Source organism: Nilaparvata lugens, unplaced genomic scaffold, assembly GCF_014356525.2.
Source record: "Nilaparvata lugens isolate BPH unplaced genomic scaffold, ASM1435652v1 scaffold5888, whole genome shotgun sequence".
Classification (NCBI taxonomy): domain Eukaryota; kingdom Metazoa; phylum Arthropoda; class Insecta; order Hemiptera; family Delphacidae; genus Nilaparvata; species Nilaparvata lugens.
In genome coordinates this window covers 1-18,422 of record NW_024091664.1, presented here as the reverse complement: position 1 = coordinate 18,422, position 18,422 = coordinate 1, and the positions used below count along the sequence as shown (strand labels likewise).

Genomic DNA, 18,422 nt, shown 5'->3' with positions numbered 1-18,422 from the left:
TTTATTCTATTATTTGTAATTGGTACTGAGAATTCTGCTTCACGTGATTCTCCAAAGGGAGAATAACCGGTTTCTTCCGCATTTCAGCTCGATTCATACGAAAATGCAAAGTTTTATGGTATTTTTGTATGTGCTATAAGACACTGCTGAGGTCAAACCTGAAATTTACTGGAACCTCTGGCAGATTTTCACTGAAACTCCATCCTCTAATCGAAAAAAACCCAAAGTTTCAGATATTTTTCAGTTTTCTGAAATTAACTTATAGGCTATATTAAAAACAAAGAATTATTTTACCGTAAATTGAGTGGTAACTCAGGACTCCACAGATTATAGCACCAAAACTATAGTGAGGTTCACTTTATAATGGCAGTATTTGATTAACATTAAAATTGCTACAGTATCCTTGTTATTCGACAAAGCAGATAGCGCTATCCTTTTCCAGTTCTGCTACGTTGCCAGATCGTTTAAAACAATGTTGAAATATAATTTATCAACAGAATATTTAATCTAAATTATGAACATTTATTATTATTTGATAATTGAAAACCAAACTTTCTTGTCGAATAAGTAGCCTACAATCATTTTAAACAAGAATGAACAGGTAATATTACATCAGTAATACCGCATGGTATAGGGTGTTGATGTTCTAAATTTAAAGCCGATTTTTTGTCAACTCAAGCCGATTACTGTCTGCTACTGTCTATTATTACGTTTTGGCTGAGTGAGAGTATAAGAATTGCACAGTATGAGTCTACCAGTGTCACATAGCTGTATGAAAAAGAACCAAGTGGACTGAATTGACCCAAATGTCATGTCATGTAAAGGTGCGTACAGATTTACACGTTGCGAACATGAGCAATTCACTTTTAATCAGCTGATGCCAAGCTTTTTATATCTGTAACGGTATCTTACCTTTTCTCTAAAAATACAGATTTAGTCAGCTGATTAAAAGTGAATTGCTCATGTTCGCGGCGCATATATCTGTACACATCTTAAGATATATTTCTTAAGCTATCTCTCAGGCCCGGCCCCAGGGGTGGGCGGACCGGGCGGCAGGTTTTGGGTGCGGAAAATTTAAAGGAACGGAAAATTTTAAAATACAAATAAATAATAAATTCATAATATCAAATGTGAATGGTAAAATTATATAAGAAGCTTTTCAACCTCGAGCTAATGAAGACTTTTCTAAGATCAACAATGTCCCAGGAACGTCTGAGTGGTCTAGCGAACATAAAATAGTTCAGTCCCCAGATCTTGAAGAATTGGCGAAGGAATTTCCCCATGCACAGCTCAGACGAGTTCTACTTAATTAAACAGGTGTGTTAAACAAACTTGTAGAAATTGTAGTTCTAATTACTTATAGCAAGTTAAGTAGGCCTAATACTATGTTGCAGTCTACGTCTTAAGGCTGTGCAAAGGCTAAAAATATACTTTCTTGTACTTGTATTTTTCAGTTTTTCGATTTTTATATATCAAAATGAAAAATTTTTCTTAGGAAAACATTTTTTTCCGATCATTACTTTTTGAGATATCAGCGCCTAAAGTTTAAATTTTTGGGACAGAACATTTCAAATTCGGTACGAGATAAATTCTTCATGGTATTGTTGATTGAATAAAACAAGAGAATTTATAAACATTTTCTGAAAATATCAATTTTTGAGAAAGTTATTCAATTTACAAAAAAAAAACTAATCCAAACGTTATTTTTGGTCATTTTTAGTAAATTGAATAACTTTCTCAAAAATTGATATTTTCAGAAAATTTATGTTTTATTAAATCAAAAATACCATGAAGAATTTATCCTTTGAATTTTATGGATTTATCTCGTACCGAATTTGAAATGTTCCGTCCCAAAAATCTAAACTCTAAGCACTCATGTCTCAAAAAGTGATGATTGAAAAATAAATGTTTTCCTAAGAAAACTTTTTCATTTTGATAGCTTGATCCTTAAGCGATCCTTGATCGTGTCCTCTTGATCGCGCACCTCTTCACTAGGAAATACTGAAATGAAGTGCATCTAACAGGTGACTCTCATAGAACATAATCTCATGAACTTATATCATTGTGCGAAATATCACTGTGAGGACAATATAGATAGTGATAATGGTTGAAGCTAAAAATGAGGTGTTTTTCACAATACAATGAGCATTGTTGTCAAGTGTACCTAGAAATCTATATGAGATAGAGCACTCTACCTAGTCTACTCAGATTGTAGAGCACAAAATTACGCCCAGAGGGATTTTGAATTTTACATCTAGATTGTAATGGGGATATATTGTTGATCAAATACTAAATATATGATCAAAATTGATTTTTTTCTTAAAATATCACTCATATTTGAAAAATCATAACTCAGTACTCATTAGAAATAGAGAGTTCTGAATGATCTCATTTCATTCAGAGTTTTATATTATTGAAAAAAGGCAAAAGCAAATTGTTTTGTCCGATCACTGATTTTGCCGGTAATAGCTGAAAACTGGAAAATGAACCTAAAATACGAGGTTTTTGGGTCATTCTGTAATTAGCACAAGGGAATTTTGCATGAAGAATTCGGTTCTGAACCTCTCTCATGTATCCAAATAAAATATTAAAAAATCAGAACTATGATATAAATTGCAAGCACACACCCTTTTTTATGTATATATTATATTGACTGGACTTTACTGTTCCCCAATATTTATATTTGTCAAATATTTGTTCAAATTTCAATAAATATTGTTAAACATAATTTTTTTAGAGTTTACTGAGACTCTGTGGTGTGAATGGCGCGATCGCATCACAGCGGAGACACAATAGTAACGCTGGTTACACACTGAGCGGTTTCTGCCGCGGCGGCGAAACTGCCGTCGCAGCCTCGAAAAAAAGTCGAGCTTACACATTCAGCGGCAAAATTATTAGCTCTTTTACATAAATTTAGTGTTTTTCATCATTTTTATTTTTTTCAATATACATTTATGTTCCATAAAGTGGATTATTTTTGTTTAATATTTGTAATATTGTTATTATTATTCACATCGTACTGTGTATTTTCTTTCTTGAATTTGTTTATTTTTCTTTTTTTATTACACTTATATGTTTCAAGAACATGTCAACTTAGAAGAAGTACTAGTTGACAAAACGTTTCACGAAAGTAGTGAAAGCTGTAAGCTATTTTTAAGAGGAGAAAATGATTTCTCTTTATTCCACGTTAATATTCGTAGTATCTTACAAAATTTTGATAGTTTAGTTGTTTTATTGACTGAATTAGAAAGTGAAATTGATGTCATAGTTCTGTCGGAGACATGGATGAGTAGCAAGATTTTTTCCAACTATTTCTTACCAGGATATTCAACTTATTATACTGACAGATTTGTGAACCAAAATTCAGGAGTGGTATGTTTCTTGAAGGATACATTGATTAATTATAATATAAAAGAGATTACAATTAGGGTTGTAAGAAGCATAAGGTCATTGCAGTTTATAGATCTCCATCTGGATGTCCAGATTTATTTATGACAGAGATTGGAGAATACTTGGATAATAGAGGTAGTGAAACTTCCCACATAGTCGGTGACATAAATATCGATATAGCATCTGAGAATGACTCGTCGGTTTCAGAGCGGTATCTAGATTTTATGTATGAGAAGGGTTATATGCAGATGATTAATAAACACACCAGAGTAGTGATAGGGGGATCTAAGACATGTGTAGACCATATTTTTGTAAGAACGGGTGGTGACATTAATATGGCACGCCCAATAGTTCTTGATTATAGTATAACTGACCACTATCCTATAATGATAATTTATTTAGCTCAAAAATCTAAACCGAGCAGGCATGATAACATGAGGGCGACTAAAACAAAAATTAACCAAGATATACTGCTAGAGAGACTTATAGGTGAAAAATGGAATCAAGTTATCAATACAATAGATGTCAATGATGCAGTGAGTGAATTTTACAAGATTCTAAAGAATCACATGGATGAGTCCACTACTGTAACACCTGTAAAAGTTAGATCTAAGCTACGGAAAATAAAGCCCTGGATCACACAAGGACTGGTAGTGTCAATAAGAGCTAAAGAAAAACTATATTTACAAGCTAAGAAAAATCCCAACAATGTTTCACTGAACAATTATCTTAAGAAATTTCAGTCAAAATTAAAATCATTGATAAAGGAAGCTAAGCAGAAGTATTATCACAATAAGATAGATAGAACACATGGGGATACGAAACATATTTGGAGGGCTACTAATGAAATACTGGGTAGAGGGGTGAATCGAAATGATATAAAAAACATTAATGTTGGGGATAATGCTTTGAATATGGATGAACACGGAACGGAAATAGTGAATTATTTTAATCAATATTATATTTCCGTTGGAAAAACACTGGCTGAATCCCTACCACAGTATGCTGATGAGGTAGATGAATTGCCGGTAATTACCAATCAGAATCGGCAGTTATGCAACTTTAGATTGATTACTGTTAGCGAAGTTGCAGCACTCATTAATAGTCTTAAAGCGGGTGCCAGTCCAGGTGAAGATAATTTGAGCACAGATTTTCTGAAGCAAATTAAAGAGTTCATAGCTGAACCGATAGCACATATTATAAATTTGAGTATTGCAACAGGAATTTTTCCCAATAGTTTCAAAAGTTCAATTGTTAAGCCAATATACAAGGGAGGTAGTAAACTGGAAATGGTCAATTATAGGCCGATTTCCCTTGTGTCTAACCTTGCCAAGATTCTAGAGAAACATATTAAAAAGTGTTTAATCGAATTTCTTGAAGAATGTAAAGGGTTATCTGATAAACAATATGGTTTTAGAAGTGGTAGAAGTGCTGAGGAGGCGATAGCTGATTTGACTCATATTCTTTACAATGACTTAGATGAGGGAAAAAAATCACTTGCTGTTTTCTTAGATTTGGCCAAAGCATTTGATACGGTTTCACACCCTAGATTGATAAGAAAGCTTGTGGAGAAGGGCGTCAATGGTCTTGCTCTCGGTTGGTTCAGATCCTATTTGGGCAATAAGAGTCAAAAGGTAAGAATAAACAATGTATCAAGTGAGAGTCAGCAGGTAGTCTATGGAGTGCCCCAGGGTACAGTTTTGGGTCCATTATTATTTGTAATATACATTGATGACTTGTGCTCTATGGACCTGGGTGAGAATGTCCATCTGCAGTCCTTTGCCGATGAAACGGTTCTGTGTGTGAAAGGCACTACATGGGAGGAGGTTTATAATTTGACAGAAGATAGGTTGGCGAGAATAAAATGCTGGTTAGATGTGAACAAATTAACTTCAAATAGTAATAAAACTAACTTCATTGCCTTCTCTCTTAACAAGACTGGCCAGCCTCCTGCACTGGATTTGATGCTAAGATCAGGGGATTGTAGGACTGATGGGTGTAGTTGCTGTGTAAAACTTAAAAAGGTTAACACCTGCAAGTTCCTTGGTGTCACCATAGATCAGAATCTATGCTGGGATGTCCATGTAAATAATATAACAAAAATTATGAGGTATTTGATGATCCAGGTTTCACGGCTAAGGGATCTCCTTCCGAGTAGAGCTATGCGACAGGTGTATATGGGGTTGGTGCAGGCTGTCCTCCAGTATGGTATTGTGGCATGGGGTGCAGCCTTTCATACAACTGTTGAACCACTTAATAGGGCACATAGAATAGTTCTAAGAATAATGTTGAAAAAGGATCCATATTATCCATCAAAGGAACTATTTGTTACAGCAAGGGTTTTAAACATAAAAAAGCTGTACATCAAGGGCTCGATTCTATTCATGTGTAGAAAGAATAGTTTTACAATGTTACCTCATGCACATCAAACTAGAAGGATGGTGTCAGGAATGGTAGAGGAGACAAGAAGGGAAACGACCACAGGGCAGCGACATTTCTATTATCTGGCCCCAAGATTATTCAATAAATTGCCGCCAGAATTAAGACAAAAAATCAATCAGAAATGCTTCAAGTTAGAGCTTAAAAAATTCCTTTTTTTACTGATATTAACTCAGAATTGGCATTGCTTTTGAATGCAGTTTAGTATTGATCCTGAATAAGTACCAGTCTTGGCCTGTACCAGTACCTGTCTCATATGTTATGAGAAATGATTATTATTCTTCTATTCATGTTAATAATTATGTATTGTAGAAATTATTGTTTTCAAAATGTGTAAATGAGTGCATTTAATGTTTGTTTCCAGTACTATGAAAAAAGAAAGGAAGCAATCAGTTTTTGTTTATTGAATCTATTTCTATTATTACTTATTGGCTAAGAATTTGAGATTATATTTCTTTCAATTATTGTTTTATGTGTTAGTATTGTTATATGTAAATATGTTTGAATAGCTTATGCTTGTAAACTACAGCAGTGGAAAGTCAAATTTTTCTTTCTTGTATTGTGTCTATTGTTGTAATGACTCCTCCTCTAAACACGGACTTGTTCCATATTAGAGGGAGTAATTTTCAGGGAATATATTGTAAAATGTACTTTCTGGAAATAAATTGTGAAATAAAAAAAAAAAAAATACCGCCAAACATTGAGCGGCATAATTACCGCCACGTATGATCAGTAGCCAAAATAATTCTTGTAGTTCTTCATCGCAAATGTGTTGTGAATTCTCTGTTTCATGAGTGTTTAGTTAATTGTATTCTGCACATTTTTTTAAAGTATATTATTAAGTGTTTAACTCAAAATTGAAAGGCAACAACTTTTACCACTTTTGTTGTACTGTCGAAGGAAAAGAAGACAGCAGAGGAATCGCCTTGTTTGGATACATTTAAATGAACGTTTTTATTAAATCTACAGCGTTATACAACATATTACAGTTTTTTCCTTGTCATCCAGAGTTTCAAAATCCTCCCTAATCTCCATACTCACCTCCTTCCATGCATTCCTTGTTGCATCTCGATCCTCAAATATGTCCAGGGTTTTGTCCCACAAAACTGGCTTCTGTTCTACAAATGATATTAACAATTCATTGTCTATTAACTTACTTAATTTCTCACACTCGTCAACCACAAACACTTGAAACAATAGATAAATGTTATAAACAACTCACAAACTTTACAACAAGACACAAATTAAAAGGCTGATTCTCAAAGACCTCTGACTTGGAGCCACTGGGAAAGACGACTGATCAGCGGCAACGGTAGACAAATGTGTTTTTTTTAATTGAAATATTTTTTATTCCTTCAAGTATTTACAGTGAAACATTTACAGTGAAAAACTCAATATTACGGAATTCCTTCACAAAGACTAAACGTCTGCGTGTAGAGGAGAGTTCCATAGACAACACAAGCAGTCACAACATAAAATAATTACAATAGAAAAGATAAGTTTCAGAATATAATAATGATAATAATGGATTAAATACAAATTCAAATAATAGTGAAATAAGAAATAATACTTAATTAAGAAATAAAAGATAAAAAGAAAATATTAACTAAACTTAGGATTGATTTTATTTCTTGTGCAGGCCAATAAATCCCAGGGAATGAAGGAGGCTGTGAGTTCGCGTCATGTATACATTTCATAATGTAATGAATTGATAGAGGGGAAAAAATCAATATGATAAATCTTTTGATAGTTATTGCTTTCTGATAGTTATCGAATATAACGTGAGCGGAGCAGAGCTTCGGGTGCCTCCCAGCCAATGTGATACAGTCACCTGTCCACACCCTTTCGGTAAACGGCTAGACTATACACCTCCGCCTCTCTTATTTCATTCGGCAAGTTTCTATATAAAATAAGAGCCAGGTAAAATGAATTTGACAGTTCTGACCCATGTGTCAGTTGTGAAACATCATAATTATAGTTGGTCCTGTGGCGAGCTTCATACCGGAAATTTAAATTTGTTTCACCTAAGATCTGGGTTTTGTATTTTTTCAAGTGAATTAATAATGTTTTGATGAAGATCTGTCTGATATTTAGAACCGGGAATTCTGAAAAAAGCAAGCTAGTCGGATATCTATGGCCTTTTTTCAAGATTGTTTTAATAATTGCTCTGTGTGTGACTGCCAGTGGTTCCAAGAGTGTAGAGGAAACACCCCCCCCCCCTCAAGCCAGGATACCATACTGGATCAGCGACTGAGCATAGGCGAAATATACTTTCCTACACTGATCCACACCTATCACCTGACTAAGCTCAGAGAAGGCAAATAATAATTACTTGAGCCTACTTTTGACACACTGAACATGTTGTCCCCAACTCAACTTGTAATCAATTATAACACCCGAGTATCTGTAACTATCAACTCGTTCAATAGTACTACAGTTACAATCCAGCATCCTTGCGTTTCCACAAGAGTGAATTTTTAACATTATTGGGCCAGGATCAGCCTGGTTTCTTGTCACAATTGGCATAAATTTAGTTTTGGTGACATTAACCGTTAGACAGTTGTGGTCGAACCAACTTTTTATTTTGGCAAGATCTATTGTTGCACTGCAATAGGTCCTCTCCCAAGTGCCTCCAGTTGACACCAATACTGTGTCGTCCGCGAATAAGAACAGTTTTCCATTGATTTGAAACTTTGAAAGATTATTTATATAAATAAGGTATAGTAATGGCCCAATGGTACTTCCTTGGACCACACCATATTCAAAAGGTTCTGTTTCGCTAATTGTGCCATCAATGGAAGCATACTGCTGCTGTCGATTGTTGAAATAACTTTTAAACCATTTCAGTGAATTATCTTTTATTCCAATATTCTCGAGTTTGGTGATTAGTTTATACTATCAACGGAATCAAAGGCCTTGGCCAAGTCTAGAAATGTAATTGAAATTTTATTTTTATGTTATTTGATATAAACCGGGTCAAGTCAAAAAGAGCGTCGGAAGTATTCCCGGACTCTTGAAACCCATATTGGTTTTCAGAAATTAAATTATTCACGGAGAGGTACTTAGATAATTGTTTCTTGACACATTTTTCAATAATTTTTGACATAGTTATGAGAAGAGAAATTGGTCTGAAGTTGGAGAATGCATTTTTTGGCCCTGATTTATGAATTGGGATCACCTTAGCCGTTTTGAAGGCACTTGGGAAATGACCCATCACAATGCTAAGATTGATTATGTGCTGAATAGGGAGTACTAGAGAGTCTATATTTTCTTGTTTTCTTGAAAATTCTAGTTGGGATCCCATCACAGCCAGGGGTAGATCGGCTTTTGAGGCTCTTGATTGTGTCAATCAGTTCTTGTCTAGAGACTTGCTGCTACTCAAAGACAGTTTCAACAGCATGTTCCTGATCTATTATCTCTGGCACACCCTGTGCTACGATGGAATCTGCCAAGTTTTTACCTACTGCCGAATAATATTTATTAAAGTTATTGCTAACCTCCTCAATTTCCTGTGAGTTAGTTATTTCGTGCGTTTGGATGAATGATTTTATAGGGAAAGGCTGCTTCTTGACAGGCCGGCCTGAAATTTCATTTATAACTACCCAGAGCTTACTTGGGTTATGAGAAGATTCTTCAATTTTATTTTTATAATACGAATGTTTGGCTTGTTTAATTGCAGAGTGTAGAGTATCTCTATATTGTGTAAATTCATTTTTTAATATTTGGTTGAAAGGTTGTTTGTTGAGATCTTGCCGATCTCGCCCAGGGCGGCAAAGTCCCTAGGGCCGTGCCTGGTCTTCATTATAACGTGCACCTCACTACAGTCATAATAACTATAGTGTGTAATAAATTAAGGGTTTGAAGATGTTCTACTTGTAATCTACAACCAAGGACAGCTCTAGCTGTCAATTAGAAAATCTTCCTAACAACTTTAATATCCTAAAATGTTGATTTAGAAACCCGGTTGAATGCAAACTTCAAACATGAATATTATCACGGCTAACTTCAAGACAGCAATTCAATATTCCAGGAGCATTAAATTTAGGGTAGTGCATTGTATGAACAAATAAGACAAACAAACTGCATTAGTTTTATTTATTTGATGAGAACATATTTTCAACTTTACTGTTACAAGTTGGATTATCAAATACAGTTGGATTATAATGAGATCACAACATCAAAGATCATATGACACTAACCTACCAGCTTAAAACTGATAATACAGATCTAACACAAAATTATAATACTGCAGAGATCAAGAAATGATTTGTAGATAATGGGTGTATCTTGAGGTGCGATTCCTAAGCGGCGTCTCGAGCATAAACCTGAATTTGCTGGATTCTTCTAATGAATCTAATCAATTTATAGGCTATGTGCTCTAATCGTGGCAGCTTCAACCACGCGTCTCGATACGCCGCCAAGGAACTGTACCTTTACCCTCCTATTTAATATAACTAGAACAATCACTAAATATTATACTGTTCAAGATGGTAAAAAATTTACCAAAGCTATTAGAATATGGTAATCAACAGAGAAATAATTTCTTAATTTCCTGCTTATATAGCCGCACGTCTCCAGACGCCGCTAAGGAACTGTACCTTTATCCTCATAATATGATATAACTAGAATAATCACAAAATATTTTACTGTTAAAGCTGGTAAAAATTTACCAAAGCTATTCGAATATGTTAACAGAGAAATAATTTATTAATTTCCTGCTTATAGCCGCACGTCTCGAGACGCCGCTAAGGAACTGTACCTTTACCCTCATAATATGATATAACTAGAATAATCACAAAATATTTTACTGTTAAAGCTGGTAAAAATTTACCAAAGCTATTCGAATATGTTAACAGAGAAATAATTTATTAATTTCCTGCTTATAGCCGCACGTCTCGAGACGCCGCTAAGGAACTGTACCTTTACCCTCATAATATGATATAACTAGAATAATCACAAAATATTTTACTGTTAAAGCTGGTAAAAAATGCATCTAAAATTCACCAAAGCAATTAGAATATGTTAATTGAGAAAGAAAAAAAATCATAGTACCCTTTTTAAAAACATTTCTATAAAAAATAACATCTAGTTTCAGGTTTCAAGCCATTTTCAAGTTTCTTTTTCAAAAATGAATTACTATTTCCAGTAAACAAATATTTTCAAATTATCTTCTTTCCAGAATGAATTTTGGAAAAAACTTGAAAATGGCTTGAATGCCGAAACTAGTTGTGTTTTATGTAAGTGTTCATTTAAACATGTTTTAAAATAGGGTACTATGAAATTAGTTCTTTATTAATTACAATTCAAGTACCTAGCCCTATTGAAATACTCTAAAAAAAATTCGGGAGTGGAAAGTATTTTGCACAACTCCGATTTCAAAAATTAATTTCAAATAAGAAAAACTCTAAGCCTAGGACACAGAAAGAAGTTATTAACACAAAATATAAAAACAATATGTTTTTAATTAAACAAAATAAGAAATAAGAATCGACGGGAGCATTCCTGAGTTGCAATTATTGTAGTTCTTCTACGATGGAAAAACAAGAAATAATGATTGTATGCGTCGTAATCGCACATCTAAAAATTATTATTATTTACAATAATAAGCAAAAAATTCTAATCCACCAATTTGATACGTATCCTCGTATGATTAGCATAAACTTAGGAAATAGAATGACTAGTATCAAACATTGTTATTTACAATCATAAGCAAAAAAATTCTAATCGACCAAAACATTCTTATTTACAATGTTAAGTCCACCAATAGGATAGATGGTGGTATGATTAGCGTGTTAGCATAAACACGTCTAATGGTGGGGGGGTAAGGATGGTAGTGGGTGGTGGTCAGCGCGGATGAGTCGCCTCAACAAAGGCGGCAGTGGAGGTGGAATCACTGCAATAAACGGCGGCGCTGGTATCAAGCTCAATGATTCTAAATCTTGCATAGCTTTAATCAGTGCGGCTTCCTCAAGTGGCATTTCCTCCTGTCCATCCTCTAATTCAATTGGAGCCAGGTAAGGTTCCACCTAAAAATAAAAACACCATTTTATTCCACTCAACATCAATTGAAAAATCAATTCAAAATATTATTCATATGGATACGATTTTGATATTCGTTCTCTCACTAAACATTAGTATTTTATACGCATACTTTGTTCAAATTTCGAGTATTATTATCATCATCATCTGTCTCTAACACTATACACTATAAAAATAGCATAAAAAATATGATAATGCATAAGCTATGACGAGTCATGGATTTTATAGAACAGCAAAGTTGTCACGTTTCTATATAGATGATTGTGATCCAAGTTATCCCGATTTTGGGCCAAGACACAAGAAGAATTTTTCGGACGGGACGACAGGGCAGGATTGGTTGATTGGGTTGGCGTTCGGGAATCCAGCCCTGTCAACTCGTCTGAAAAACGCTTCATGTGGCTGGGCCTAATTTTTAATTCTATCTTAAATTTTAATTCGATAAATATAAAAGTTATTTTATGAAACAAGAACATACAACAACTTTTCATGATTTAATAACATTTCATAATAAATTGAGGTAAATAAATATTGTGGTAGTTGATTATATTTCTACCAAATTAATGGCCTAGGGCAATTTAGCAACGGTGCCGAGTTGAAAAAGAATGGAATTCAGTAGAGACGAGGAGAGCAAACCAATGTTAATAAGATGCTGAGTGAATGCCGCCGCCACTCGAGTGGTGACAGGCACAGATGTGTGAGGTGGCGCCACCATTCATCCTGCTTTCTTATTTTACATGGTTGGTCTAATTTATTAACGGGGCAGAGTATTCGTTCAACAAGTAGGCTGGCTACCTTCTATGACTATCTCTTGAGATACTGAATCAAATGGCCATTGTTGGGCCATTCACTGGGTCAGGCTCATACAAAGTCACAAATCTCTAAATTTAGAGGAATAATAAAAAGAAAGACAGATAATTTTAATCTCAATTAATTGGCATTGTGTAATAAATGAAGATGATTCATCTCATGATAATTTATATGGTAAATCTCAAAATGAACAATGATATTTTAGATCACTGGATTAAAATTGGACAAGAAAAGACAGGACACATGACCTAAAAACGTGCCGAACATCAGACAGCACTCATCTTGGACCAGACCTCTGCGCTGCGCAGGGAATCATTTGGAAATATCAAAAATGTATTGATTTACTCGAAATATTTGCATAACGACAAAGGAGCCATGGCAGTTGAGTAATTATTATATTGTGTTAATAATTTAGTGATGGAAATAGCCTAGTTGTTGACTATTATTACCTGCACTGGCGCTGGTTCATGAGTCGCAGCCGATGTCGAAGCAATTGCTTCGTCTTCTGAAAATCACCAAGTTGATGATTATTTTAATATTGAATAGAAATCATAGAGAGATATACAACACAGGAAGGTAGTTAATGAAAGTGGTCCCTAAACGGTCAATATTATCCTTCATTGTAGATTTTATTATTTTCAACTTTTCGTCAACCACGCAATAATATTGCACAATCTATCAATATCGTATACAAACACAGATACACACAAATACTATTTGGTTTATAAAACAGCGCTATGTCTTGAAAAAGTATTGATTTATGCGTCCACCGTTCGACCCAATCATGAGTCAATAATACTAGTGAGTAGTCTATAGATTCTATATTATTAACTGTATTCGTTTTTTCCCTTCTGAATAAAAAATTAGCTTGATGTACTATTATTATTATTTTAGCGTATGAAAGATGCACGACACATATATATCAAGAAGTCTCAAATTCCTACAAGTACACTCTATATTTGCAATGTGTTTGGTGTTGTGTTTGCCAGGAGAACATAAAAAAGTTTGTCTGACCGCTAGAGGGCTTTCTTGGACCGCAATAGTAAAAGGAGTGCGGCTAGAAATCAGGGCACGACTCCAGGCGCCTAGAAGGACCTGGCTACGGTGACAACTGCTACTCAATAATCAATTTATTGCCAAATACAAGAAATATTTTTACAAAAAAATCATTAAATTACAATAGATTTTGGCGTGACTGGAAAAAGAAGCCTTGAGCTCCAGCCACAAGTTCTAAAAATAAGAAATACATTTTATAATCTAATAGCATCAGTACAAATGATACAATTCTGGGTGTTTACTAGATTATTCAAATTGGTGTTTACTAGATGCTAATGAAGTAAAATTAATATTGAAAGCATTTACTACAGTTGGCCGTATATTATAAGAGATTGTGCGACGGGTAAATTGATGTGTATTTTTATTAATAAAAAAGAATTAAATTTTTCACAAAATTGAATTTACTACTCTCCCATCTTTCCTAGCTAACCCCTCCCTTCAGGCACGGCCTTTCACCTCCTAAAAAGGGAAGATTTTCTGTACCGTGGTGTACCTAGAGGACACCACCCGGTGCCGTTAGGTCACAGAAGACCACCAGGAGGCCAGTCGTCCCCAAGAGGACGCTCACCCGGCTGTTCCAACCACCGACCGGCCAACACCACACCAGGAGCTGTATTCCCTACTCCGGCCCTTCCCAGACGCCGGATTTTTTAGCGATACCATATGGTAACAGTGAGATAAAAATCATCTGTTGAGGCCAAAAGTATGATAAATCTTATGAATTACTAAGAATACATCCGGAAATAATCATTATTTGAAGAAAATTAGCCTAGAATTTTTCCTTACTGAAAGTGTAGATATATGACATCCATAAACAAAAAAATCAAGTTGTTTATTATTCATGTAAGTTAGATTTTATTTAGAATTAATCAAATGTAACCGCGCCATATTTTATCAACTTTTTGTTTGCTCTAGGAAGCATTGGCTTCTTAACTAGCTAGTACTGTAACTGGCAGGCTCGGGCATTCTCTCACAGACTATTCGAGGTACTGTATTTGATTTGTTTTTAGGTAATTATTTTTCATTGTTATCCCTCAGGTTTTCCTTAGCCTATGTTCGTCTCCTTCCTAAACTCCATACTAGTCGACAATCAAAGTAGATTTATATCACTGTTGATAAATTCCAACCTCTAATCTCTAGAAGTGCAACAACTGGTCAAAAATCTTACTCATTATCCCACTGCTTGTTGAGTGTGACCATACAGTAAGGCTAGAGTAAAAAAGGAATATTCCTGTCAAATTTCATGAAAATCTGTTGCCGCGTTTTGCCGAAAATGCATCACATACCAAAAGCTAATCCCGTCGATTTAAGACGTAACAATGATCGACGTCTATAAGACAACGAGGCCAACCACTTGCCTTCAAAACCTTCAAGGCACAGTTTAGCATAGAATGAAATTTAGTTAATGACAATGAATTTAGAGGAAACCATAGCCTATCGAACATTTTAATAAATCAATTATTATGAAAAAGCCATCAAGTTATTAGGCATCTAACTAACCTTGTTGGATGATGGAATCACAAATCCATAGTGGTCTCAAGTAGCTGTTCATTGCACCAGTTTTACTGCTGCAAATCTCGATTTGATTCAAGTAGAATCTATTCCACTTTGAAGGTGAAGAGGTATAGGACGTGTACAGCTTCACACCCCGCACCTGAAATCAATAGATATTCACGTATTGGTGCCTGCTGGTGTATAGTCACCCTAAAAGTTTATTATAATACTCGTAATTTCGTTTAAAATTCTACTCGAGAAGTTGCGTGCTGTGTGCAGTTAGTGATGGTGATGTTTCCCATTCAGCAATAATGACAGGAAATATTAATATATCCCAAGTACGAAGGTTATGTTTAATAGATGTGAGCAATTTTGCCAATGAAAAGTTGAAGAGTGTTTGGGTAACGTAGGGATGCTTCGATAAGGTGATTCAGATTGACGTAGATCAGTGACTGCTACTCAGTTTAATTGACAACCGCTTGACGGCTATCTTTCCCGCCAAACAGTGTAGTCAATGTAGTGTTTCTAGTCTGAAAATTCCCTATCAAGATCGTGGATTGTTTTTCACATGCAACTGATGATATGCACTGTTATTTCATGTAGAAGGTAACGAGCACTCATTCAATAGGCAATCAAATGTTGACAATTACCTTACAAGAAATAGAAATGATCTAATTATAAGTGAACATAGAAGAGTAAAATTTGAAAAAAGTTCAGCATATATGAGAATATATACTCGGAAGGTACTTCTGATACAGTAGTATCGCCACTTCTGATACAGTAGTATCAGAAGCGAAACGGATAAGGCAAGGTTCAAAATCGAGTTGAAAAGTATATAATGGAGTTTGAAACAGTTTTAAATAATTTTATCGGGGGAATAAGGAATAGATATTCCTTGGTGTTGTTTCTTTTTTTGTTGTGTTTCTTTCTATCTTTCTCGGTTATATATTTTAGAATTGGAGATATTGTTTAATGTAGGCAGATGACGCATTCATGTACAATATACATTGCAAGTCATGAACAGAGAGATTGATTGAAGTAGCTTCTAAGTTGAGAAAAATCACTAATTAATGTATTTAATCTCAAACAGACGTGGATATAATCCATACTTGAATAAGGATCAGTTTATAGTCAAGCAATTATAAAACTCGACCAAGTTTTTAAAAAATGAAACGTTTACTTCCAAACTATTATAACTACCGAATACAAGAATTTGGGAGTGATTGTGTACAACTGACTACTCATTAACATCAAATGAAAACATTACATAGTCAACAAGACAATATAACAAGAGTTGAGTATTGCTAATATTTTCTATCAACTGATAAAAAAACGAAAATATAACTAATAGAAAGAGCGGAAATTACAAAAACAGTTTTGCCTATTAATAAAAATATGTAATTTGTTATCGATAGAATTGTGTACCTTGAACAAGCGTCTCTTGCAAGCTGCCTTGACTTGTTGGCCATCCCGGAGTGTCAACACCAGTGTATTGAATCGCACATGTCTCGAGAATAGCACTTGTCCGAAATGGGAGAACCTACGCACAACTGCGCTAATGTAATCGTCCGTGAAGCAGTCTTCTTGAGCATCGACAGCCTTACAAAAACAAAAACCATTATAATATCAGCTCAGAACCATATATTATTTCAACTTGAAGCCGGTTTACACAATAGTGTTTTACGATATCTTGACTACAGGAATGTGTCTCTTCAGCTAACATCTCACTTGTATCAACAAATTTATCAAATCAGCGCTTGATACAAGTCATGTGTCGCACAAGACCGGTTAATACTGGGTTTTCGTTTGTGCGTAAATGCCGTCGTCGACCACGACAGGGAGAGAATCTCAGATTGGGTAGATTTCAATTTGTCTACATAACCTAAAAGATTATGTTCAATTATGCTTTAATTGAGCTTATACTTTTTTAAACTTTTAAATGGCAATATGTTGATATAATTAGAAATGTTTAATTCTTTAATAATAAACACAAATAATGAAAATCTATTTGATCAGCTGTTTTAGCACACTTGAAATTTGGACAATATGAATGTCAACAATGCTTGTCGTCGTCGACTAGGGAAATTTACGCACAAACGAAAATGCACCTTAAGCCTCGTTTCCATTTGCACAAATTAAGCGCTGCAACTGATTAGAGAGATCGAAAGACGGCATCTTGTAATAATGGAAACATTTCAACTCTGCTGCTTCCCTGCAGCTTTTGCGCCGATTCACTCTGCTTGGGGTATCACCCACCAATTGAACTCATGTCAGTTGATGAAGATTCATAAATGCTTATCCAGGGTTTTCATTTGAAACATTCGGTCAAGCCAATTTTCTCAAGAATAGTATAGTATAGTATATTACGCTACAAGCACAGAAAGTTAGTGTTTACGGCATGAGGATAGTTTCCCGGGCGAGGCTTGCCGAGCCCGGGAATATGTTATCCGAATACCTTCCTGAGAGTTCCGAAAGTTCACCTTTCTGAGAGAGTCGCGTACGATATTTTTCGCCACACTACAGGTATAGCTGACGCCAAAAAGTTGGGCGGTTTCGTGGGTCTCTTGTGCGTTCCAACAGCTGATTTTTAAATCAAAAGAGACAATAAATAGATGCATTGCATCAGCTGTGAGTAGGTTACACCATGTGACCCACGAAGCCGCCTTACTTTTTGGCATCAGCTAAATAAGAATAATAAATTGAATAAGAATGTTTTATTAGGGGGGGGGGGAACTTTGATGTCTCATATCTCAAGAACCAGATGTCGTAGGGTACTCAAAGTGGGGTGGAAATTTCCGATCTCACCCTTCTGAACACAATGCACTACATGGCACAGTTGTCCAAACACATTTTCAAAAAAGTTAGAATAGCAGTCTCACCTTTCTTAGTTCCATGTTAGCGGCCGGAAAGGGTACAGAAACCTGTTCTGACGTCAGACGAGAGTCGTTTGCAAACATTGTCTTTCAGATCTACGTAGGGACTAGAAAACAGCTGCTTTCTGTGGAGTGTGCCGAAAATAAATATTCATATGACTTTTTTGGTGGGTGGGGAGTTGTTGACGGAAGTTCCACCTCGCCTGAATATATAATTTAAGCCGTCCATGGGCCTTACGACTGTCATACTTCATATTACCTTCTGAAGAATGTGGTGGAGCTTCTGCTATTTTGCCAGAAACGAGACTCATGAAGTTGATAGGG

At 35.1% G+C, this 18,422-nt stretch overlaps 1 protein-coding gene across 1 annotated transcript; it reads right to left on the bottom strand.

Annotated features, from left to right (window-relative positions):
- Nucleotides 1-9,907: 9,907 nt before the first annotated feature.
- Nucleotides 9,908-17,101, bottom strand: LOC120356130. The gene is made up of 4 exons (XM_039444973.1): nucleotides 16,651-17,101; nucleotides 15,232-15,385; nucleotides 13,125-13,180; nucleotides 9,908-11,855 (listed from the first exon to the last, which is right to left on the bottom strand). Exons 2-4 carry the CDS (start codon nucleotides 15,281-15,283, stop codon nucleotides 11,637-11,639), a joined length of 327 nt encoding a protein of 108 aa, XP_039300907.1. The 5' UTR covers nucleotides 15,284-15,385; nucleotides 16,651-17,101; the 3' UTR covers nucleotides 9,908-11,636.
- Between the last annotated feature and the right edge of the window lie 1,321 nt (nucleotides 17,102-18,422).

Excerpts from the sequence above, each read along its gene's own strand:
- LOC120356130 (XM_039444973.1), bottom strand. The coding sequence starts at position 15,283 with ATGAACAGCTACTTGAGACCACTATGGATTTGTGATTCCATCATCCAA. Across the intron at positions 13,181-15,231 it reads TGATTCCATCATCCAACAAG|AAGACGAAGCAATTGCTTCG; the intron begins GTTAGTTAGATG and ends GGTGATTTTCAG. Across the intron at positions 11,856-13,124 it reads ATGAACCAGCGCCAGTGCAG|GTGGAACCTTACCTGGCTCC; the intron begins GTAATAATAGTC and ends TTTTATTTTTAG.